This window comes from Lacerta agilis, chromosome 17 (assembly GCF_009819535.1).
Source record: "Lacerta agilis isolate rLacAgi1 chromosome 17, rLacAgi1.pri, whole genome shotgun sequence".
Taxonomy (NCBI): Eukaryota; Metazoa; Chordata; class Lepidosauria; order Squamata; family Lacertidae; genus Lacerta; species Lacerta agilis.
The window spans coordinates 12,222,366-12,247,946 of record NC_046328.1 but is presented as its reverse complement, the minus strand read 5'-3'; the positions used below and the strand labels follow the sequence as shown (position 1 = coordinate 12,247,946).

At 46.5% G+C, this 25,581-nt stretch overlaps 2 protein-coding genes across 2 annotated transcripts in view; both read left to right on the top strand.

The window, feature by feature from the left end:
• LOC117061361 (DNA topoisomerase 3-beta-1-like) overlaps window positions 1–9,945 on the top strand; it is a 35,441-nt gene extending 25,496 nt beyond the window's left edge. Inside the window, 1 exon segment of the mRNA XM_033174115.1 lies at window positions 9,430–9,945. Within this exon segment, the coding sequence (XP_033030006.1) occupies window positions 9,430–9,911 (482 nt within the window). The 3' untranslated portion in view covers window positions 9,912–9,945.
• Window positions 9,946–15,630: 5,685 nt separating this feature from the next.
• PPM1F (protein phosphatase, Mg2+/Mn2+ dependent 1F) overlaps window positions 15,631–25,581 on the top strand; it is a 31,231-nt gene continuing 21,280 nt past the window's right edge. Inside the window, exon 1 of the mRNA XM_033174116.1 lies at window positions 15,631–15,824. Coding sequence (XP_033030007.1) covers window positions 15,646–15,824 — 179 coding nt within the window. The 5' untranslated portion in view covers window positions 15,631–15,645. The remainder of the gene's footprint in view (window positions 15,825–25,581) is intronic.

The window sequence follows — 25,581 nt, the reverse complement described above, 5'->3', positions numbered from 1 at the left end:
TGGAAGACAGGAGTGCCTGGCGGGCTCTGGTCCATGGGGTCACAAAGAGTCAGACTAAACAACAACAACAAATTCTGCTGCTGTATCCCACTCTAGGATCGTATGGTGAGGCGCTGATAGAAATCTTATGAACAAACAAAACATTTCTGCTGTAAATGGCGAGGAGACAGGTTTACCAAGAATCCACCAGAGGGAGAATTGTAGTGTTCTGTCTTGTTTTCTTCAGCTATGCCAGTTGTGTCATGTACTAAACAAATCTTATAAATAAAATCCATCTAGATTGCCTTGGTGCAGGGGCCCCCTTAGGAGTGGCCCGCGGGGCCCAAGTTGGCCCAAGTGCTCCAATTGCCTTAAGGTCAGCCCTGATGAGACTGTGTAGGGTTGGACTGACAAGCCCTGCACCTTCTAGGTCCCTGATGTCACCATTCAGAGTACAGACTCAAGACTTGTTATGGAAATAAAGGGGGGCACTTATTGGAAATCAGTTTTCTCACCTCTTCCCCCGAAACCCTGAGACAATGAGCCCAGCCATCTTTTATTCACAGTCGCATAAGCGCTACACTACAGCATGGCCTGCACCCAATCTTGTTTTTGTACAATCTTGTTTGTCCTCAGTACCAAAATTATATTATCAACATATACAAAGTGTTTTCCTTCATTTGCAAGGAATCATACAAAACAAAGTGGCACTATAAGAAACGTCCAGTTGTGGCAGCAGAAAAGCAACTAAAAATGCTTTGCAGTTGATCAAAACTATCCAGCATATCAAGTTATAGGAAAACTGGTGATATTAACAGTAATACTTCTGGTGGGTTAATGGTTTGGCAACTTCCAGGCACATGATGTGTGATGCTAATATTTTTCCCCAAGAGTTAAATGATAACTAATCAGAGGCAGCTACCGGAGAGCTATGAGATTCAGGTGAGGGTGAGGGTCAGATGACTTGTCAATCCCAGCAGATATATAAGAGGACGAGCTATGAGATTCAGGTGAGGGTGAGGGTCAGATGGACTTGTCAATCCCAGCAGATATATAAGAGGACGAGCTATGAGATTCAGGTGAGGGTGAGGGTCAGATGACTTGTCAATCCCAGCAGGTATTAAGAGGACGAGCTATGAGATTCAGGTGAGGGTGAGGGTCAGATGACTTGTCAATCCCAGCAGGTATTAAGAGGACGAGCTATGAGATTCAGGTGAGGGTGAGGGTCACATGACTTGTTAATCCCAGCAGGTATATAACAGGACGTCCCGGCCTGCCCAGGCCTCCCCGGCCTGCCCAGGCCTCCGGCATCTCTTTCTATTCCTGTACGTTGTCGCCCATGGAGCGCAACTATGCTCAAATTGACCATCAAGTTTTGTGTGGGGATTATCCCTCCGTGTGTGGTGCTGTCAGGAGGGGGTCGTGCAAATGCTGCGCGTTGGGCAGAATGGAAAATATTTAGGTGCGATGTTTTGTCCATGGATGCAGCTTGCAGAGGGGAAATTCGAGAGGGCGAGGGGAACATGGGTCCGCTGTGGGGAGCGGAGCGCATTTCTTGCGCACGGGTGCCTGCCTGCAGAAGGGATTTGTGCTGCGGAGCTGTTGTGGAAAATGCCTATGTGGTTGTGTTGACAAGTGTGCAAAGAAGGGGTGCAGGAGCTAAAGGTATCTGTCTATATGGCCTTTCCAAAGGCCAGGTTTGTGCAGTCAGCTGGGGCCTGTAAAAGCAGGGCCGGGAGCCACCTTAAGTTGAGGCTGCATAGGCCTTGTGGGCATGTGATTTATTCTATTCAGTTGAACCTCTGGTTGCAAAGTTGAATTTTTTTTTTTAAGCAATGCCCCCCTAGTGAGCCTTCTTTTGTTCACTTCTTTTTATTTCGAGGCAGTGCACACCTATGTTGTGGAACTGCAAGCCATTCCAGTCATGTGTTACTCCAGTCAAATCCCACATATGAATGTGGGGAAAGATGATGGTGTGTAGCCTGGTGTAAATAATTTGTAGCCTGGGGGGATTATCAGGCGTGGACTGTCCCTGGAACCGTAGACTGTCCCCGGGACAGGTGAGGGTGCTGATTCCTTATTTTCAAATCCGAAACTTGACAGCTATGCGCCCCTCTCCTGCTGGGCACCCCTTTCCACGCCGCCGCCGCCGCGCCGCCGCCGCCCAGCCCTGACAGGAGCCGTTTCCAGGCGGGGCCGGCGCCGCGACTCCGCTTCCCTTCGAGGGTCAGAGGAGGCGGGCAGGGGGAGGCGGGGAGAGGAGGAGGCAGAGGCGGAGGCCGGGCCGCGCGGCGGAGTCCGCCTCGCTCCCCCTTCCCTCCTCCAGTCAGGCGGCTCGCGGGAAGCGCTCGCTTGCTCGCGCGTGGAGGCCATGTCCTGGCCGGAGGCGGCGCGGGGCTTCTTGGGGACCCTCCTGAGGGACTTTCCCGAGGCCGCTGGGCCCGGACGACGCGCCGCCCTGGAGCCCTGCGCCGGGTCGCCTGGGCTCCCTCAGCCAGGCCGAAGCGCCGGCGGAACTGGCTGAGTTGGCCCGGACCTTCTTGTGCAGCAGGTAGGGCTCGGAGAGAGAGAGGCCCCGGGGAGAGAGCCTGAGGAGGGGCCGCGGGCGGCGGAGCGATGGAAAGTGCTCCGGGGCGAAAACTGGGCGCGGAGTTGGGAGAGCGAAGCTAGGACTGGGTCCTGCAGAGCGGGCAGGGAGCGGGAGGGGCACACGTGTGTGTGTGTGTGGTGTGTGGTGTGTTTTGTGGGGTCACTAGTGCAAAGGTGAGGCAGCATTATGAGTGCGTATGGATTGTGGAGTCAATAGTGCAAGGGTGAAGGTGTATCGAGTGCACATGGATTGTGGGCTCACTATTGCAAGGGTGAAAGTGTTTCATATGCATATGGATTGTGGAGTCAATAGTGCAAGGGTGAAGATGTCTCGAGTGCACATGGATTGTGGGCTCACTAGTGCAATGGTGAAAGTGTCTCATGCATATGGATTGTGGGCTCACTAGTGCAAGGTGTGAAAGTATCTGGAGAGCACATGGATTGTGGGGTCACTAGTGCAAGGGTGAGGCAGCGTCATGAGTGCATATGGATTGTGGAGTCAACAGTGTGAGTGAGGTTGTGTTTTGAGTGCATATGGGCTCCTTGGGGAGGAAAGGTGGAATATAAATTCATTTAATAATAATAATAACAATTAATAATAATACGTAGCACAGTCCCCGTGCCAGTTTGTGCCCTAGGCAAGGCTAGCTACTTACACACACACGCACACACACAAACCCCATTGCTAACCTCAGTTTTCAAAAACAGATGTTTTGTGGAAGTGATAAAATTCTTCGAAATATAACATGAAGGTAAAATAATGTCAGAAATGTATATGATATAACAAAAACTAATGTATATTAAACTTTGCCCCCTGAAGGTCAGTACTGCACCCCTCTGAAGTCTGCAGCCTAGGCAGCTGCGTAGTTTACCTAATGATAGCAGCAGCCCTCTATGTAGGAAGAGTGGACTTATTAAAGTAGGACTAGGGTGCATTATTAGTGCATGTGTGAGATGGCATCGTGAATGCACAGATAGGAAGGGTTGACTTATCCAGGATTCCAGGCAAATGTATAGTTGTATGAAAGAGTGGGTGCAAATGTTTCAAAAAGACTGTTTCAAAAAGAATGGGCTGCCTTGGGAATTGAACAGTGCCTGCAAACAGTATATGCAAGGCCTACAAATGGACTGCAAATTCTAATGTAATTGTTTTTATGGAAACAAGCAGTTCTGAGCCTACTACTGCCCCAGTGGGAGGGAGCCTGGGTAACTCACAGGTGCTGTTTTGAGCAGAAGGAGGGTAAGACACAGTTTTAACCACTACCACTTCTGCATTTAATGGATGTGAGCTAGGCACAAAGTGAACTAGGCATCCAGTTTTTTCGTTTTGCAAGTTCATTAGAAACAAAGAATGGATACCAACTGCAAATACAGGACTAGACAGACTTGGCGGTTTTGAAGTTTTCAGCTCACTTTCTAGGGAGTTGGAAAATTATCTGATAGAAAGCGAAAATTAGATTAATTCACCTAGGAAATTTATTTTTTGGGGGGGGGGAGTGAATCAAGAAAACCCACACTGCTGGGTGAACCACAAGCCAAATTAATGAGTGCTGCTTCAAGAGGAATTTGGAGTGGTGTGCCCCACCCAATAATTTATTGGACTACTGACTTCAAATGTTATTCTGAAAATGGCAAAGCATTGCTTTTCTACTTAACTCTCAAAGGTATGAAATGTTATCTCGCGTGTACTAAAATATGTTGAGAGCTTTGTGCGTGTGTGTGTGTGTGAAAATATCTGCTGCAGTAACAGTAGGTGGGTTGAATGGGTAGAAAAAGCTCCTACCTATTTTGCCAGAACTCTGCAAATGTGAAGAGGTGTGCCCGTTATAGAAGAGCCACAAAGCAACATTTATTTGGCTTTTGAGAGGTCCGGCTGGGCCATCGTGGAGCTGTTTTGGTTTTGGAGCTCTGTTGTTCAGATACACAATTATTTGCATTTGATTGCCACGATGCCATCAATACACAGCTCTACCTCTCCGTAACATCTGAATTAGGTGAGACTGTGCAGCCTGGGCACAGAGATGGAGACTGTGGGTTGGTAGTTCCTGTGTCCTGGAAACTTGGCCAGTTGCCTGTTCTGGATGGGGTTGCACTCCCCTGAAAGAACAGGTTCAGCGTTTGGGGTGCTCCTGGGTCCATCTTTGTCACTGAAGCTCAGTTGGCCTGAGTGGCTAGGAGTGCCTTTTACCAGCTACAGATGGTTTGTCACCTATGGTCGTTTTGGGACAGGAATGGTCTGGCCACAGTGATCCATTCACTGGTAACCTCAAGACTCCATTATTGAAGTGAGTGCACTCTACATGGGGCTACTTTTCGGTTCCAGCAGTTGCAAAACACTGCAGCTAGACTTTTGATGGGGACAGACCTGCCAGCACATAACTCCATTACTCAAAAGTATGCACTGGCTGCCCGTATGCTACTGGGCCTGGTTCAAGTTTCTTGCATTTATTTACAAGGCCTTTAACAACTGGGCCCAGAGTACCTCAAGGTCTGCCTAATCCATTATATTCCTGCTCGATCACTGAGGTATTTGGGGCAGTCACTATTAGTGGTCCCCCATGGCATGGATGCAGAGCTCAGATCTACCAGGAGCCAAATTTTATGGAACTCATTTCCAGTTGAGGTTGGACAGGCCCCCTCCCTACTGGCACCTACTGAATTTTTGTTTTGTTTTGTTTTTTAAAATTCAAAGCAGGCATTTTAATTGAAGTCTGATTTTATAGTTTCAATCAATATTTATATTTGTACAGTGGGATGCGGGTGACACTGTGGGTTAAACCACTGAGCCTAGGGCTTGCTGATCAGAAGGTTGGTGGTTTGAATCCCTACGATGGGGTGAGCTCCCGTTGCTCAGTCGCTGCTCCTGCCAACCTAGCAGTTTGAAAGCATGCCAGTGCAAGTAGATAAATAGGTACCGCTGCAACGGGAAGGTAAACGGCGTTTCCATGCACTGCTCTGGTTCGCCAGAAGTGGCGTTGTCATGCTAGCCACATGACCCGGAGCTGTACGCCGGCTCCCTCGGCCAGTAACACGAGATGAGCGCCACAACCCCAGAGTCAGACACGACTGGACCTAATGGCCAGGGGTCCCTTCACCTTGGTTTAAGAACAGCTTAGTTTATGAACAACTAGGATTAAGAATGCTGCAAACCCGGAAGTAGGTGTTTTGGTTGTGAACTTTGCCTTGGAATAAGAACATGTTTCGCTTCCTGTTGAGTGTGTTCCATTTGTGAATTGAGTCCCCCGCTGCTATGGGAAAGCACGCCTTGGTTTAAGAACGCTTTGGTTTAAGAACGGATTTCTGGAACTGATAAAGTTCATAAAGCAAGGTACTGCTGTATAGTAACTTTGTAATCAGGCATAGGCAAACTTCACCCACCAGATGTTTTGGAACTACAACTCCCATGATCCCTAGCTAACAGGACCAGTGGTCCGGGATGATGGGAATTGTAGTCCCAAAACATCTGGAGGGCTGAGTTTGCCTATGCCTGTTGTAAATGAATTGGAGACTAGTGTGGTTAGGATAAATGGTTGTTGTTTAAAAGACATTCCAGTACGGAAGAGACAGAGCGATGTCTCAATGTTGGGAAGAAGAGAGTGGGGGTTCTTAACTGTGAATGGAAGAACAAAATCATATACCCTGCCAGTAGATTGCACCTGACCAAATTGTGATAAATAAAACCTTGATGGCTTATAAATATGGGTCACAATTTGTTTTGAAAAATCCTTGGTAGGTTGCACAAATGTTCTTCTCCTGAGTCAGAATTAACCAGTTATCCTATGTGTGATTAAAGAGGCACTACAAGGTTTTGCTGTGACTGACATGGGACTGTGGTCTCACATTTTCCTTTCCTGCTACTGCCCTGATTATATATTTTTGGTATGGAAGTTTTGGGTGAATTTCTGCTGTTGCTGCTTCTGTTGATCTGTGTTAAGAACCTAACCACCTGTTTGTTTTGTTGGCTAGCAAAATAAGCTAAAAGACTTCAGATTTTGTGCAGTTGCAGTTAGTATAATTATTTATTATTATATTTATACCCCACTTTTACCTCTGATGGAACTGAAGGCAGCTTATAGATAAAAAAGAACTGACAAAAACCATAAGAAAAACAATCATTAAAAACAATTAACATTGATAAAATTAAATGATATACATATGATATACATATACAATATATATTAAAACCTAAGCATCATTAAATATTTTTTTATGAAATGAGATGAAAAAGGGGGGGTGGCCTTCAGAGAGGATTATAAAACAGTCAGTCTTCTCTGAATCCCGTTTTTTTCCATCCCATCTCTTACATCTCATTGAATGATGTTGATGCAATGTTCTAAATCTGAATTTATTAGTAAATGCTTAATAATAAATGAAATGAGCACTATTATCTTGGTGTGAGCAAGCTAAGGCCACTGTTCAGACCTGGTAATTTATAATGTTGTCCAGATGATTGTGTGGCAACAGTAAACACCCGTAACAATGGTAGGGGCAGGAAGATGTTTTTCCCTGGCAGGGCATCTGGTGTGATCATACCATCTGTTGCCTAACCTGAATTTAATTCGGATGTTGCCTCCTATTAAATTCTATTTTCATCTTTAAATATTTCCCTGTACAAATATCAGGCTACTGAAGGAAGAAACGCATCCAGCCATATACTTATTAAAAAGCACTCATTTGGGTATTCTGCTTTTATAAAGGTTGTAAGAGTGCTGTTTTTCCTCTTACATTTCATAAGTGTAATGAAAAATAAATGTATATTTTACCTTAACTCTTCTTCTTATAAGCTGAGCACTATTCAGGGTAAGTTAACTTATCCAGAAAGTTAAAACTTTCTGCCTTTAGGTTTCTGAGTCTTACACTGTTTTGAGTCTCTTAAAATGATAACCGACACTTTGAATTGTACCTGGAAATGGGCGGTATCGAGCGAAAGTACTGTAATGATGGTGCCATATGGTCCAAAAGCTGGCTTCTTTCAACACTCTACCCCCTGCATTCTGGAACAGCTGAACTGCCCAGACACTTTTCAAAAACAGTCCCAAGACAAAATACCCGATAACAGGATTTTGTAAGCAGCAGGTGAGACCTGCAAGGTCAGTGGCACTCAGTTTAGCTTTACCCCTTGCCAAATGAAGAGGTCTTTTGAGTAAGATGACGAGAGGAAAAGCCATCATCTTTCTTAATGTGTTTTCCTTAATTCTTTGCAGGCGAAGCCAAGCCGTCTGCACTGCTCTCACTGCGACGAGACCTACAGCCTTCCCCAGAATGGTGTCATCAAACTCTACAAAGAGTTGCGGTGCCCACTGGATGACTTTGAGCTGGTGCTGTGGTCCTCTGGGTCAAGAGGGAAGAGCTACCCGCTGTGTCCTTACTGTTACAACCATCCCCCTTTCAGGGACATGAAAAAAAGGTTAGATTTTTCTACAGTGAAAGATACACTGGCTTGGTCCTTTTTGTGACACATTTTTAAATAATAGTCTCTCACAGTGTTTTAAGAAGAAAACTGCTGCAGGTGTCATTCTGACAGCTCTGGACAACATACTTGGAAAAACCATATTTTGAGTCTAAGGATCACTACTGATAACTAGAATTTCACTAAAGGGAATGTGGCCGCAAGTCACCCCGTGCTTAAAATTGTATCAGAATTGTGTATACATATGTTTACTTGCAAGTCAATCAAGGGCGTATAGATTTCTGACTTGTTTTATTTGTTTGTTTATTTGTTTAAGTTGCTTTAACTTGCCCAGGGCAACCCAAAGCAACTTACAACCAAATCTTTATGTATATATGCTTCTGAGAGTACAGTTTCACTTATAGGAATTAACCACTTAGGAGCATTCTCATGAGTAAAATCTGTAGGGGTTTTAAAAAGATTTTCCACAGTTGGTAAACGAAAGCTTAGATGGACTCTACTATCCATAAAGTGTGAGCTGTTTTCTACTTGCTGGGCAGAAGAAAACACTCTTTCCTCCCCTGTAGAAGAATCCTAAATCCACCCCCGGTTGATCTTCATCTCATACACAGGGCTTTTAGGAATTTATATGGTTATAAGCGCATCACAAACCACAGAATATATGCTCTAATGCAGGGGTGGGGAACCTTGGACTAGGGGGCCAAATAGTCCCCTCCCTGCACATCTACCCAGTCCTCAGAATCCAGTCCACACACTCACTCTGGACAACATCTCTCACCACCCGTCCTTTCGAGACACTCCATCCCTAGTTTTCTCAAACCTCTGCTGTTGTTTAAAACTCATATCTTCCTCTCGCTGTTACTCTTCCCCCCACTTTACTCAAACTTCTGCGGCCGTTTAAAACATCCACTTTCCCTTTTAGCACCTCTCCTTTCTTGCTATACTTGCAGTTCTCCCTCTTCCGTTCTCAGCTGCCTCACGTGAGAGATGAAGAACGCTGAACCCTCAAATATTCCGTAGCACTTTACTCAAACTTCTCCCATTATTTTAAAACGCCACTTTTGGCCTCATGGCTTCCCTTCTCCTTCCCATGCCATGGCCACTGCAGTTACGCAACCTGCCTTCACTTTTGCTCCGTAATCCAGGATTACGATATTGCACTACAAACCCTACTATTGGAACTGCATGACGACATTCTTACGTTTTTATTAGAAAGAGAGAAAGAGAGAAGTCCAATTGTACAATGGGAATAAAGATGCAAAGCATGTGTAAGCTTTCGGAGCTGCCTAACCTGCATAATTTGGAATTTGAAAGGTTAGGTTACACAAATTATTGGGAAAGAGTTGTTTTGCAGAACTCTAGATGTGGTTATTTCCCCTCTCTCATACAGGAGGGGCCAGGATGTGAGCTGCAGAGGTCCCTCATTGTCTTTGTTGCTCCTTTTTCTTCAGGAATGGGCTGTAATGAGTGCACCCACCCCACGTGCCAGCACTCCCTGAACATGCTTGGAATCGGACAGTGCGTGGAGTGTGAGAACGGGGTCCTGGTGCTTGACCCAACCTCTGGTCCCAAGTGGAAGATGGCCTGTAACAAATGCAACGTGGTCGTGCACTTCTTTGAAAACGCCCACAAGGTACGGGTGTCGGCCGAGACCTGCGAGTCGTGTGATGCCGCACTGGTGGACGTGGATTTCAATAAAGCCAAGTCCCCCCTCCCTGGCAATGAGACGCAGCACTCTGGCTGCGTGTTCTGCGACCCCGTCTTCCAAGACCTGGTTGAACTGAAGCATGCAGCGATGAAGCACCCTGTGCATCGCGGAGGGCAGGGGAAAAGGCAGGGCCGGGGAAGAGGAAAAGGCAGGAGGCCTGGAGGGAGGCCGAATCCAAAGAAACCCAAAGACAAGATGGCCGCACTGGCTGCTTACTTTGTGTAATGACCTGTTGAACAATAAAACGCCATACAATGTCTGTGTCGCAGTTCACTTTGCCAGCCTCGTAAGCACCATAGAGCGTGTCTTTGTGTTGCACTATAACAGGGAAGGCTATAATGGCTGGGGAGTTTTCATTTAGGGAGAAAGGAACATGGCAAGAGGTCTATAAAATTTGTGCAGGGTGTTGAGAAAATGGGCAGAGGAGGTCTTATGCCTCGATGAAAAGGTAATCAAATGAAACTGATAGATGGGGGATTTCAAGACTGACGAAAGGAAGAACGTCACACATTGCGCAATGTACAGAACTCGCTGCCACAGAATTTGGTGATGACCAGTAGCTTGGGTGGCTCTAAAAAGGAGGTTAGACAAATTTGTGGAATAGCATGCCAATGGCTGTTAGTCATGATGGGATGTTATCCAGTGGTCTTTGTGGACAGGTGAGTTTTAATGATGCATGGTGGGGGCATCCAATGCAACAGTTGCACTAGCGCAGGGATGTCCAACCGGTCGACCCTGATCAACTTGTCGATCCCTGATAGCTAGCGGTTGATTGCGGGCTCTTTTTCAGTTGTGGGGGAAGAACAACACCCAGTCCCACCCCTCGCCCTGTCTCCCATTTGCGCATGATCGCTAGAACAGAAGATGGAGTTTTCGCTGTGTTGCTGATTTTTTCCTGAGCGATCTTCTGGTGAGCAACTCCCCCCCCCCCTAAAAAATGCTTGACAACTTTGACCTCCCCCCCTCTTGGGAGTTGGACGTCCTTGCACTAGCGGAAACCTGTTGCATAGCAGATGGCCGAGTGGCAAATATACCACTAAGTGGCTTTAACACCCTGATGCCGTGTACAGATTTCCAGGTTCAGAAACAGTAGTCCATTTAGAGTACCAGAAACCAGGGAGCACAACAGGGGAAAACTATTCCCTCCATGGCCTGCTTGTGAGCTTCAGAGGCAGGAAATGGGATGCAGAACTTGATGGCTTCTTGCTCTGACCCAGTGGAGGTATTTTTAACGTTTGGTTATTCTCACTTTAAATATTTGTTAACTGCTCTTCATTGTATCGGCAGTTCCAGAGGTTGGGTACATGAACAATTTTAAAATACAACGCTCAGAGTAAAACACATGCAAATATTCACAACACCCAGCAAAACAACAATGGACAATAGATTCCAGTGTTAATGCCCAGCAAACAAATGTGTATTCAGCGGGTGCCAAAAACTCATCAAGGTTGGAGGGGAGAGACTCACATGCTGGTGCAGCCAACGAGAAGGCCCTCCCTTTGTTGTGGCGTAATGTGCTTCAGATCTAACTACTAGGAGGCGCTTCCCCACAGATCTTAACACTTGGGCAGGTCTGTATGGGAGAAGGCGCTTCTTCACTTGCATTCATAAAAGGCCTTTCATTCCCCACTTAGTTTGCAGTCTTGCACCCAGGCTTTCTAAAAAAATTCCCATAAAAGTTCATAGGCTTCGCTTCAGCGGCCTGAGAAACTTTTTTTCTTTTTTTTCATATAATTGCTTTTATTTTCATTTTCTATTGCAGTAAGCCCACGTGCCTGAATCCAAAATCTCATAACGTCAAAACACATTGGGTGCAATGGCGGGTGGGATTGCCATAGTCACTTTCCTGGAACTCTCCCTTCCCACCCCCTTTTTAATTTCATTTTTTTTGCCTCAACACAAAGCTAAATGTGCACAAGTTAAATGCACATAAATTGTGGGATTACTATCTACAAAAACCAGTAACAACAGGAAAGAGAAGAGATTTTCCCAGAGGTTAAAATCTGTATTATGACCTGTATCTCTTGCCCAGTGTGTCATTGAGGCTTTAACAAATTCGGTTTTTTTTTTGTTTCCCACTTTAATAACAGATTGTACATTTTGGACAAAAGTTCCTCTTTGTTTTGTAAAAGTTCTTTTTCAAATTGTGAGCTTTGGTCCAGAAAACCTTTTTTTTTCTATTTAATTTAAACATTTCATGTAACTGATGGTATTGTAACCAATCCATAACGTGGCTCCTTACATTTTCCATTACTTCAAGTTTGGGTCCCCCCCCCCCCCGTAAAGTACAGCAATTCCCTGTAGGTTGCCCACTGTCTATCCACATTAACTCTCTTATTAGGTGCTCTGTAGAGCAGAGAAAAGGCAACCTGTGACCCTGGACTCCCCACTCCCATCGATTCCAGAAGCTGAGGACAATAGGAGTCAGGAGGCTGTAAAATTAGGAATTTTTAAATGTGTTTTATTATTGTAATGGTTTTGGCTGTTTTTATGGCGGTGTATTCTGCTGCACAAGGAGAAGGGGATGACAGAGGACAAGATGGTTGGACAGTGTTCTCGAAGCTACCAACATGAGTCTGACCAAACTGCGGGAGGCAGTGGAAGACAGGAGTGCCTGGCGGGCTCTGGTCCATGGGGTCACAAAGAGTCAGACTAAACAACAACAACAAATTCTGCTGCTGTATCCCACTCTAGGATCGTATGGTGAGGCGCTGATAGAAATCTTATGAACAAACAAAACATTTCTGCTGTAAATGGCGAGGAGACAGGTTTACCAAGAATCCACCAGAGGGAGAATTGGTAGTGTTCTGTCTTGTTTTTCTTCAGCTATGCCAGTTGTGTCATGTACTAAACAAATCTTATAAATAAAATCCATCTAGATTGCCTTGGTGCAGGGGCCCCCTTAGGAGTGGCCCGCGGGGCCCAAGTTGGCCCAAGTGCTCCAATTGCCTTAAGGTCAGCCCTGATGAGACTGTGTAGGGGTTGGACTGACAAGCCCTGCACCTTCTAGGTCCCTGATGTCACCATTCAGAGTACAGACTCAAGGACTTGTTATGGAAATAAAGGGGGGCACTTATTGGAAATCAGTTTTCTCACCTCTTCCCCCGAAACCCTGAGACAATGAGCCCAGCCATCTTTTATTCACAGTCGCATAAGCGCTACACTACAGCATGGCCTGCACCCAATCTTGTTTTTGTACAATCTTGTTTGTCCTCAGTAACCAAAATTATATTATCAACATATACAAAGTTGTTTTCCTTCATTTGCAAGGAATCATACAAAACAAAGTGGCACTAATAAAGAAACGTTCCAGTGTGGCAGCAGAAAGCAAACTAAAAATGCTTTTGCAGTTGATCAAAACTATCCAGCAATATCAAGTTATAGGAAAACTGGTGATATTAACAGTAATACTTCTGGTTGGTTAATTGGTTTGGCAACTTCCAGGCACATGATGTGTGATGCTAATTATTTTCCCCAAGAGTTAAATGATAACTAATCAGAGGCAGCTACCGGAGAGCTATGAGATTCAGGTGAGGGTGAGGGTCAGATGACTTGTCAATCCCAGCAGATATATAAGAGGACGAGCTATGAGATTCAGGTGAGGGTGAGGGTCAGATGACTTGTCAATCCCAGCAGATATATAAGAGGACGAGCTATGAGATTCAGGTGAGGGTGAGGGTCAGATGACTTGTCAATTCCAGCAGGTATATAACAGGACGAGCTATGAGATTCAGGTGAGGGTGAGGGTCAGATGACTTGTCAATCCCAGCAGGTATTAAGAGGACGAGCTATGAGATTCAGGTGAGGGTGAGGGTCACATGACTTGTTAATCCCAGCAGGTATATAACAGGACGTCCCGGCCTGCCCAGGCCTCCGGCCTGCCCAGGCCTCCGGCCTGCCCAGGCCTCCGGCCTGCCCAGGCCTCCGGCCTGCCCAGGCCTCCGGCCTGCCCAGGCCTCCGGCCTGCCCAGGCCTCCGGCCTGCCCAGGCCTCCGGCCTGCCCAGGCCTCCGGCCTGCCCAGGCCTCCGGCCTGCCCAGGCCTCCGGCCTGCCCAGGCCTCCGGCCTGCCCAGGCCTCCGGCCTGCCCAGGCCTCCGGCCTGCCCAGGCCTCCGGCCTGCCCAGGCCTCCGGCCTGCCCAGGCCTCCGGCCTGCCCAGGCCTCCGGCCTGCCCAGGCCTCCGGCCTGCCCAGGCCTCCGGCCTGCCCAGGCCTCCGGCCTGCCCAGGCCTCCGGCCTGCCCAGGCCTCCGGCCTGCCCAGGCCTCCGGCCTGCCCAGGCCTCCGGCCTGCCCAGGCCTCCGGCCTGCCCAGGCCTCCGGCCTGCCCAGGCCTCCGGCCTGCCCAGGCCTCCGGCCTGCCCAGGCCTCCGGCCTGCCCAGGCCTCCGGCCTGCCCAGGCCTCCGGCCTGCCCAGGCCTCCGGCCTGCCCAGGCCTCCGGCCTGCCCAGGCCTCCGGCCTGCCCAGGCCTCCGGCCTGCCCAGGCCTCCGGCCTGCCCAGGCCTCCGGCCTGCCCAGGCCTCCGGCCTGCCCAGGCCTCCGGCCTGCCCAGGCCTCCGCCTGCCCAGGCCTCCGGCCTGCCCAGGCCTCCGCCTGCCCAGGCCTCCGGCCTGCCCAGGCCTCCGGCCTGCCCAGGCCTCCGGCCTGCCCAGGCCTCCGGCCTGCCCAGGCCTCCGGCCTGCCCAGGCCTCCGGCCTGCCCAGGCCTCCGGCCTGCCCAGGCCTCCGGCCTGCCCAGGCCTCCGGCCTGCCCAGGCCTCCGGCCTGCCCAGGCCTCCGGCCTGCCCAGGCCTCCGGCCTGCCCAGGCCTCCGGCCTGCCCAGGCCTCCGGCCTGCCCAGGCCTCCGGCCTGCCCAGGCCTCCGGCCTGCCCAGGCCTCCGGCCTGCCCAGGCCTCCCACATCTCTTTCTATTCCTGTACGTTGTCGCCCATGGAGCGCAACTATGCTCAAATTGACCATCAAGTTTTGTGTGGGGATTATCCCTCCGTGTGTGGTGCTGTCAGGAGGGGGTCGTGCAAATGCTGCGCGTTGGGCAGAATGGAAATATTTAGGTGCGATGTTTTGTCCATGGATGCAGCTTGCAGAGGGGAAATTCGAGAGGGCGAGGGAACATGGGTCCGCTGTGGGGAGCGGAGCGCATTTCTTGCGCACGGGTGCCTGCCTGCAGAAGGGATTTGTGCTGCGGAGCTGTTGTGGAAAATGCCTATGTGGTTGTGTTGACAAGTGTGCAAAGAAGGGGTGCAGGAGCTAAAGGTATCTGTCTATATGGCCTTTCCAAAGGCCAGGTTGTGCAGTCAGCTGGGGCCTGTAAAAAGCCAGGCCGGGAGCCACCTTAAGTTGAGGCTGCATAGGCCTTGTGGTGCATGTGATTTATTCTATTCAGTTGAACCTCTGGTTGCAAAGTTGAATTTTTTTTTTTAAGCAATGCCCCCCTAGTGAGCCTTCTTTTGTTCACTTCTTTTTATTTCGAGGCAGTGCACACCTATGTTTGTGGAACTGCAAGCCATTCCAGTCATGTGTTACTCCAGTCAAATCCCACATATGAATGTGGGGAAAGATGATGGTGTGTAGCCTGGTGTAAATTAATTTGTAGCCTGGGGGGATTATCAGGCGTGGACTGTCCCTGAGAACCGTAGACTGTCCCCGGGACAGGTGAGGGTGCTGATTCCTTATTTTCAAATCCGAAACTTGACAGCTATGCGCCCCTCTCCCTGCTGGGCACCCCTTTCCACGCCGCCGCCGCCGCCGCCGCCGCCCAGCCCTGACAGGAGCCGTTTCCAGGCGGGGCCGGCGCCGCGACTCCGCTTCCCTTCGAGGGTCAGAGGAGGCGGGCAGGGGAGGCGGGGAGAGGAGGAGGCAGAGGCGGAGGCCGGGCCGCGCGGCGGAGTCCGCCTCGCTCCCCCTTCCCTCCCTCCAGTCAGGCGGCTCGCGGGAAGCGCTCGCTTGCTCGCGCGTGGAGGCTATGTCCTGGCCGGAGGCGGCGCGGGGCTTCTTGGGGACCCTCCTGAGGGACTTCCCGAGGCCGCTGGGCCCGGACGACGCGCCGCCCTGGAGCCCTGCGCCGGGTCGCCTGGGCTCCCTCAGCCAGGCCGAAGCGCCGGCGGAACTGGCTGAGTTGGCCCGGACCTTCTTGTGCAGCAGGTAGGGCTCGGAGAGAGAGAGGCCCCGGGGAGAGCCTGAGGAGGGGCCGCGGGCGGCGGAGCGATGGAAAGTTGCTCCGGGGCGAAAACTGGGCGCGGAGTTGGGAGAGCGAAGCTAGGACTGGGTCCTGCAGAGCGGGCAGGGAGCGGGAGGGGCACACGTGTGTGTGTGTGTGTGTGTGTGTGTTTTGTGGGGTCACTAGTGCAAAGGTGAGGCAGCATTATGAGTGCGTATGGATTGTGGAGTCAATAGTGCAAGGGTGAAGGTGTATCGAGTGCACATGGATTGTGGGCTCACTATTGCAAGGGTGAAAGTGTTTCATATGCATATGGATTGTGGAGTCAATAGTGCAAGGGTGAAGATGTCTCGAGTGCACATGGATTGTGGGCTCACTAGTGCAATGGTGAAAGTGTCTCATGCATATGGATTGTGGGCTCACTAGTGCAAGGGTGAAAGTATCTGGAGAGCACATGGATTGTGGGGTCACTAGTGCAAGGGTGAGGCAGCGTCATGAGTGCATATGGATTGTGGAGTCAACAGTGTGAGTGAGGTTGTGTTTTGAGTGCATATGGGCTCCTTGGGGAGGAAAGGTGGAATATAAATTCATTTAATAATAATAATAACAATAATAATAATACGTAGCACAGTCCCCGTGCCAGTTTGTGCCCTAGGCAAGGCTAGCTACTTACACACACACACGCACACACACAAACCCCATTGCTAACCTCAGTTTTCAAAAACAGATGTTTTGTGGAAGTGATAAAATTCTTCGAAATATAACATGAAGGTAAAATAATGTCAGAAATGTATATGATATAACAAAAACTAATGTATATTAAACTTTGCCCCCTGAAGGTCAGTACTGCACCCCTCTGAAGTCTGCAGCCTAGGCAGCTGCGTAGTTTACCTAATGATAGCAGCAGCCCTCTATGTAGGAAGAGTGGACTTATTAAAGTAGGACTAGGGTGCATTATTAGTGCATGTGTGAGATGGCATCGTGAATGCACAGATAGGAAGGGTTGACTTATCCAGGATTCCAGGCAAATGTATAGTTATATGAAAGAGTGGGTGCAAATGTTTCAAAAAGACTGTTTCAAAAAGAATGGGCTGCCTTGGGAATTGAACAGTGCCTGCAAACGGTATATGCAAGGCCTACAAATGGACTGCAAATTCTAATGTAATTGTTTTTATGGAAACAAGCAGTTCTGAGCCTACTACTGCCCCAGTGGGAGGGAGCCTGGGTAACTCACAGGTGCTGTTTTGAGCAGAAGGAGGGTAAGACACAGTTTTAACCACTACCACTTCTGCATTTAATGGAGTGAGCTAGGCACAAAGTGAACTAGGCATCCAGTTTTTTCGTTTTGCAAGTTCATTAGAAACAAAGAATGGATACAAACTGCAAATACAGGACTAGACAGACTTGGCGGTTTTGAAGTTTTCAGCTCACTTTCTAGGGAGTTGGAAAATTATCTGATAGAAAGCGAAAATTAGATTAATTCACCTAGGAAATTTATTTTTTTTGGGGGGGGAGTGAATCAAGAAAACCCACACTGCTGGGTGAACCACAAGCCAAATTAATGAGTGCTGCTTCAAGAGGAATTTGGAGTGGTGTGCCCCACCCAATAATTTATTGGACTACTGACTTCAAATGTTATTCTGAAAATGGCAAAGCATTGCTTTTCTACTTAACTCTCAAAGGTATGAAATGTTATCTCGCGTGTACTAAAATATGTTGAGAGCTTTGTGTGTGTGTGTGTGTGTGTGTGTGAAAATATCTGCTGCAGTAACAGTAGGTGGGTTGAATGGGTAGAAAAAGCTCCTACCTATTTTGCCAGAACTCTGCAAATGTGAAGAGGTGTGCCCGTTATAGAAGAGCCACAAAGCAACATTTATTTGGCTTTTGAGAGGTCCGGCTGGGCCATCGTGGAGCTGTTTTGGAGCTCTGTTGTTCAGATACACAATTATTTGCATTTGATTGCCACGATGCCATCAATACACAGCTCTACCTCTCCGTAACATCTGAATTAGGTGAGACTGTGCAGCCTGGGCACAGAGATGGAGACTGTGGGTTGGTAGTTCCTGTGTCCTGGAAACTTGGCCAGTTGCCTGTTCTGGATGGGGTTGCACTCCCCTGAAAGAACAGGTTCAGCGTTTGGGGTGCTCCTGGGTCCATCTTTGTCACTGAAGCTCAGTTGGCCTGAGTGGCTAGGAGTGCCTTTTACCAGCTACAGATGGTTTGTCACCTATGGTCGTTTTGGGACAGGAATGGTCTGGCCACAGTGATCCATTCACTGGTAACCTCAAGACTCCATTATTGAAGTGAGTGCACTCTACATGGGGCTACTTTTCGGTTCCAGCAGTTGCAAAACACTGCAGCTAGACTTTTGATGGGGACAGACCTGCCAGCACATAACTCCATTACTCAAAAGTATGCACTGGCTGCCCGTATGCTACTGGGCCTGGTTCAAGTTTCTTGCATTTATTTACAAGGCCTTTAACAACTGGGCCCAGAGTACCTCAAGGTCTGCCTAATCCATTATATTCCTGCTCGATCACTGAGGTATTTGGGGCAGTCACTATTAGTGGTCCCCCATGGCATGGATGCAGAGCTCAGATCTACCAGGAGCCAAATTTTATGGAACTCATTTCCAGTTGAGGTTGGACAGGCCCCCTCCCTACTGGCACCTACTGAATTTTTGTTTTGTTTTGTTTTTTAAAATTCAAAGCAGGCATTTTAATTGAAGTCTGATTTTATAGTTTCAATCAATATTTATATTTGTACAGTGGGATGCGGGTGACACTGTGGGTTAAACCACTGAGCCTAGGGCTTGCTGATCAGAAGGTTGGTGGTTTGAATCCCTACGATGGGGTGAGCTCCCGTTGCTCAGTCGCTGCTCCTGCCAACCTAGCAGTTTGAAAGCATGCCAGTGCAAGTAGATAAATAGGTACCGCTGCAACGGGAAGGTAAACGGCGTTTCCATGCACTGCTCTGGTTCGCCAGAAGTGGCGTTGTCATGCTAGCCACATGACCCGGAGCTGTACGCCGGCTCCCTCGGCCAGTAACACGAGATGAGCGCCACAACCCCAGAGTCAGACACGACTGGACCTAATGGCCAGGGGTCCCTTCACCTTGGTTTAAGAACAGCTTAGTTTATGAACAACTAGGATTAAGAATGCTGCAAACCCGGAAGTAGGTGTTTTGGTTTGTGAACTTTGCCTTGGAATAAGAACATGTTTCGCTTCCTGTTGAGTGTGTTCCATTTGTGAATTGAGTCCCCCGCTGCTATGGGAAAGCACGCCTTGGTTTAAGAACACTTTGGTTTAAGAACGGATTTCTGGAACTGATAAAGTTCATAAAGCAAGGTACTGCTGTATAGTAACTTTGTAAATCAGGCATAGGCAAACTTCACCCACCAGATGTTTTGGAACTACAACTCCCATGATCCCTAGCTAACAGGACCAGTGGTCCGGGATGATGGGAATTGTAGTCCCAAAACATCTGGAGGGCTGAGTTTGCCTATGCCTGTTGTAAATGAATTGGAGACTAGTGTGGTTAGGATAAATGGTTGTTGTTTAAAAGACATTCCAGTACGGAAGAGACAGAGCGATGTCTCAATGTTGGGAAGAAGAGAGTGGGGGTTCTTAACTGTGAATGGAAGAACAAAATCATATACCCTGCCAGTAGATTGCACCTGACCAAATTGTGATAAATAAAACCTTGATGGCTTATAAATATGGGTCACAATTTGTTTTGAAAAATCCTTGGTAGGTTGCACAAATGTTCTTCTCCTGAGTCAGAATTAACCAGTTATCCTATGTGTGATTAAAGAGGCACTACAAGGTTTTGCTGTGACTGACATGGGACTGTGGTCTCACATTTTCCTTTCCTGCTACTGCCCTGATTATATATTTTTGGTATGGAAGTTTTGGGTGAATTTCTGCTGTTGCTGCTTCTGTTGATCTGTGTTAAGAACCTAACCACCTTGTTTGTTTTGTTGGCTAGCAAAATAAGCTAAAAGACTTCAGATTTTGTGCAGTTGCAGTTAGTATAATTATTTATTATTATATTTATACCCCACTTTTACCTCTGATGGAACTGAAGGCAGCTTATAGATAAAAAAGAACTGACAAAAACCATAAGAAAAACAATCATTAAAAACAATTAAACATTGATAAAATTAAAATGATATACATATGATATACATATACAATATATATTAAAACCTAAGCATCATTAAATATTTTTTTATGAAATGAGATGAAAAAGGGGGGGTGGCCTTCAGAGAGGATTATAAAACAGTCAGTCTTCTCTGAATCCCGTTTTTTTCCATCCCATCTCTTACATCTCATTGAATGATGTTGATGCAATTGTTCTAAATCTGAATTTATTAGTAAATGCTTAATAATAAATGAAATGAGCACTATTATCTTGGTGTGAGCAAGCTAAGGCCACTGTTCAGACCTGGTAATTTATAATGTTGTCCAGATGATTGTGTGCAACAGTAAAACACCCGTAACAATGGTAGGGGCAGGAAGATGTTTTTCCCTGGCAGGGCATCTGGTGTGATCATACCATCTGTTGCCTAACCTGAATTTAATTCGGATGTTGCCTCCTATTAAATTCTATTTTCATCTTTAAATATTTCCCCTCTCCTTAGTATGGCAGCATAGAGGATAGTGTACAATGTATCCTGATCCTAAACCTGTTTATCTGCAATGAAAACTTAACTGATTTCAAGTCAACATATTTCCAGATAAAGATGCTTAGAACTATAGTTATCCAGTCTTGCAGCAGAATTTGTATGGAGTACAAAAACAGCATATTATATGCTCTACCAGAGAAAATTACTAGATACCTCTAGCCCTTTTGGCCCTTACATATGCTTCTTGTGCGTTAAAAAAATTGTCAGTTCGATTCAAAAATTAAAAATTAAACTTTTCTGTTTCCGTAGTGGTGTTTATTGTTTTGCTGTCCTTTTAAATTAAGAGATGCAAAATGTTCACTCGTATTTCATTTTCTCAAGTTAGCAATGACAGTAAAATGGTACAATTAGCTATATAAATAGGGCCAAACTAGACAAGACTAGTTTGGATCCTTGGATCTTTTGTAAATCAGTTTTATCCAGTCCTTGATTTTGTTATGATGCTGCCATTTCAGCTTGCTCTTCTGTTTTTGGCTGCTTTTATTTGTGTTAGATGATGGTCTTTGCTTTTTAATTGGGGTTGTTATCTTGTATTCTGTATCTTCTCCTGGTATCTTTACAGATGAAGAGTGGGGTATAAATATTTTAATAAATATTTCAGAGACAAAATTAAAGCTTGATGAATCTATTAATGTCTTTCCATCCTTTTTTTTCTTTCCTTTTTTGCATGGGACATGGTAGAAACTTTGATGCTCTCCTGAAAATAAGCACTTTGTGGCCAGGACCATTTCTCTTCCACAGTTACATATAACTTATCTATCATGTTCCCCATGCTCTTTAAAAGTAATGTCTGTTGTCTACTATTACGGGTTAAACCAGGCTTCCTCCACCTTGGCCCTCCAGATGTTTTGAGACTACAGTTCCCATCATCCCTGACCACTGGTCCTGCTAGCTAGGGATCATGGGAGTTGTAGGCCAAAAACATCTGGAGGGCCGAGGTTGAGGAGGCCTGGGTTAAACGCAAACCTTCAAAACTCTCCTAAATGAAAGGCTTACTTTGTGCTGTCAAAGCAGGGAGAGATCAGTGAAGAAAAGAGAGGGAGGAAATAAATTCTGCTTCCACTAAGTAACAGAGGCAGATCCGTAACAGGCTGCGTACAGCTAATTCATTTTAGGGGGGTGGGGTGGGGGATGCAAGGGATAGGAAGTCCAGCATTCTGGTTTCTGTGTGTGGTGGAAAAGGGACCTCAAGACCTTCTGCAAATAGAGATGGAACTACGGTATATAATTTGACAGACTAGATCCTTCCAATTTTTTTCCTAATCAGTGCAATGAATCTCTTCTGAAACACACATAATTGCACAGTTGAAATTTCATTGTGTGAACCTAGAGGAAGGGCAGTTATAAGGACAAAGCTGGAAAAATCATAGGTGGCTATTATTATTATTATTATTTTTTTTTATAAGAATTTATTGGCATTTTTCTATAACAACATATACCCACACCCACACCTACAATTAAACAAATGCAAAACACATAGAACAAATACAAACAGTGTCAAGTTTTCTCATTGCATCTTTCTAGGAAAAAAAAAAAAATTTCTATTTCCGTATCTTGACTATTGACTTCCCCTGCCTTTTCACCTTCGAGTTTATATCCTAAGTCTATTTTATAACCATTTCTCCTAACAAAGAAAAAGAAGTTAGATTCAGTTGTATAATTACAATCAATTATATCTTCAACATTTTACTAAAAATACATCACTACATCTTGATCTCAATCCTCTTATTCCATAAACATAATCCACTTAGATTTACTTTACTTATACTCCACCTCACTGATCTTCACAGCTTATTCGATCAAATCTATCTCTTCTATCCTTAAGATTGCTGCTAATAACATGATAACTTGAAATATCTCCTTTCATGTTCAAATAAAAAATATAACAGAAAATTGTTGACAGTATTCACCCTCCGATTTCGGTTTACCATATCAGGCTACCTTAAGTATTACTTAATGCTTCACCCCACACCCCCTCTGTCCATTATTCTTCTCCTGGTGGTTTCAACACTAAACTTCCATGTAACTTCCCTCTCCAAACGTCCACAGATCCAGGCACAGTCCAAACCTCTCCTTGCCACGAGTTCAGAGGTATCCATCTCATCATCTCCCAGCTTCTTCGGTTCTTTGTAACATTCCTTTTCTTCTTGTAAATACCTTAATTCTCTGTCCCTGGCCCCCGAGCTCACACCTCGGGGACTGGATATAAAAAATCTTGACGTCGCCTTGGGGCTGCCACCCCCAGAAAGCGAGTTTCTTCTCCGAAGTAGCTCACTCATCAGCCCTCTCAGCTCCTTGGCAAGGGATTCTTCCAAAGTGTCAAAAGTTTTAAAAGCCTCCTCTGTGGGCAATTGGTTCCATTTCAGACCCCCACACAAGACTTTGACTTTTCTACAAAGCAATTCCACCTTCAAGGCAGTGAGTCTCTGTTCATCCGTTAATCCAGAGTTCAATACCAGTTCAAGGACGAAACCCAGCATACTGGCAGAGGAGGAGGAAGTGGGTGTCATATTTCTACTCCCCTCTTTGTTCGTCGCCATTTTCCTGAGCTGGAGCGCAAATACCGCAACTTTAAATGGAGATATTTTCCTCTAATTAGCTTCCCGAAGGAAAAGTTTGCCAGTCTCATGTGTCAATTTTAAATACATTATAGCCAGTTCTGTAGCAGTAATCACTCAGATTGGTTAGATTCTTGAGCTCGAAGGGAGGGAGGCAGGCTGCCCTTCTCCTTCCCCCCGGATCGTCCCAAAAGCACGATTTCACTCAAATTCTTTACTCACGACCACCGGGTTCCTTTAGCTCCATTCTTCACAGGTAGAACTTAGACGCTCACCGCGGGCTCTGTCGCCGCATTTGCATCCCGGTTGGGGCATGTCCCCGAAGCCCGGCTCCGGTTGTCCCTTCACCCCCACTCCCCCTTTACAGGGGGGCAGGGGAAGGGTTCGGAGCCTCCGCGGGCGCAGCCGGGGAGCCCAGGGTGCGGGACGCTCTTCCCGCACCCCAACCGGAGCCGCGCGCTGCGGTAGCGCGGCTCCTAACCCCCGGGATGGACAAGGCGCTTCGGACCCGAAGCAGCCTTCGACCACCCGGCGATGGCGTCGCCGCCGGAAGTCGGCTATTATTATTATTTTTTGTATGGGTGCATAGGCGCATAACAATTTGAAATATTAGTTCGTTCAGCCCTTCCAAGGGTGTAGTCCAGGGGTCAGCAAACCTTTTCAGCAGGGGGGCCAGTCCACTGTCCCTCAGACCTTGTGGGGGGGCTGGACTGTATTTTGAAAAAAACAGATGAACAAATTCCTATGCCCCACAAATGCATTTTAAATAAAAGGACACGTTCTACTCATGTAAAAACACGCTGCGGGCCGGATTTAGAAAGCGATTGGGCCGGATCCAGCCCCCGGGCCTTAGCTTGCCTACCCATGGTTTAGCCTTTTGCTATACAAAATTTACAACTTGAGCCTCCTTTTCTGTGTTTCATGTTAGTTAGTTCAGTCAGAGCCTTTAATTAAATTGTAACTGCTGAACAATTTAAAAACAATCCTGAAAAGGCCCAGGTCATATTTGCGAATGGTGAACAGTGTGTTTTCCTTTTCATTTCTATAGTTAATCTTAAATGAATAATACCCCTGTTCTTTCTGGGGTTAGAAAAAGAATAGTAAAATGTGTGGCTGTGTTTAATGTATTCAAAACTATATTTGGTCAAAACATGCTTTGTTGAAGAATGTTTTCATTTAAAATTAAGACTGATTTGTAGCAGTCTGTGATTTGTCATGTTTCTTTGAAAATGTTAATTTTTCAACATTGTTAAATTCTACTAAACACTGGTGTAGTTTGGATTCAAAACTATTTATCTAGCTAAAACAAGTTCAAAGTCAACTTAGCCTCTCTCTATTAAGGAATGCTTCCTATTTTATATTTATTATTCTCCCCAGTGATGAATTGTTACTTTGCTTAAAATAACAATTTTACCATGTTTTAACCATGCAAATAGGTGGACGTGTGCAATTTTCTGAATACTATTATTATTAATAGCTCATTCAAGTTATTTCTGACGAACTGTCCTGAATGCAGACATGGCTCCACCTTGGGTATATTTGTTGCAACTAAGCTGAGGCATGATAGCTCACAAAGTATCTGTACAGTGGTTCTGAATTAGCAATTTTGTGGTTCAGCTTCTGCTGGTATGTCTGCTTCAATAAACTCATTTCTCAGTGGTAGATAAAATGTTGCTAGACTGTGCATTAAAATGTGTTTCCCTTGGGACACGTTCCACACTTTATTTAAAGCATTTTTGACCTGCTCTTCAACTGGAATGAGAGGGAAGGCTTTGGAAATGCTTAAAATACTAACAATAAGACAGTCCTTGCCCTCAGGTTTACAGTCTGAAAGACACTGTATAAAAAGGAAAAGAGATTGGGGAGGGAAGAGGAAAAGAACAAACCCACTGCTATAGCCTGACAGAATGACGGATCCTAGATCACTCATCGGTGCTTAGACAATCTCTGGCAAGGGATGCCTCCCACTAGGATATAGGAATTTTTTTGGCCAGTGCTGCTCTTCCCAGTCCCCAGTTCTAAGCTATATGGGGAGGTGAACTTCCAGAAGTTGGAGATGGGAGCAAGGGTTAGGGACAAAACCCTGCTCTGTTGTGATAGAGTGTGGCTCTGGGAACCACACATTTTCAGTTGGCCATGAAGGCCAGCTAAAATGTCTGGACCTTGTGAAACAAGAAGGTGTCAAAACATCTTGAAGTAAATAAATTAAAAACCTCTCCTTGCCCCCAAAATGCAACACATTGTTGTAAAGCTTGGGCTGTGTTTCACCCTTCCTGACACTCTTTATGTTAATGCAAGAAGGAGCTGAACAGTAGCTGCATATTTTGCATTCCTGCCCTGTAGCTAGTGCTTGTTAGAGAGCCTCTGTGAGGCTCAAAATTACTTATATCCCCAAGATTCCAAAACTGCCAAGACTTTCCCAACTTTTTTAAAATTCCTTTTCGACCACAAGAATTCTCAGGGACGGAGTCTCCAACTCTTCCACCCAACAGAACC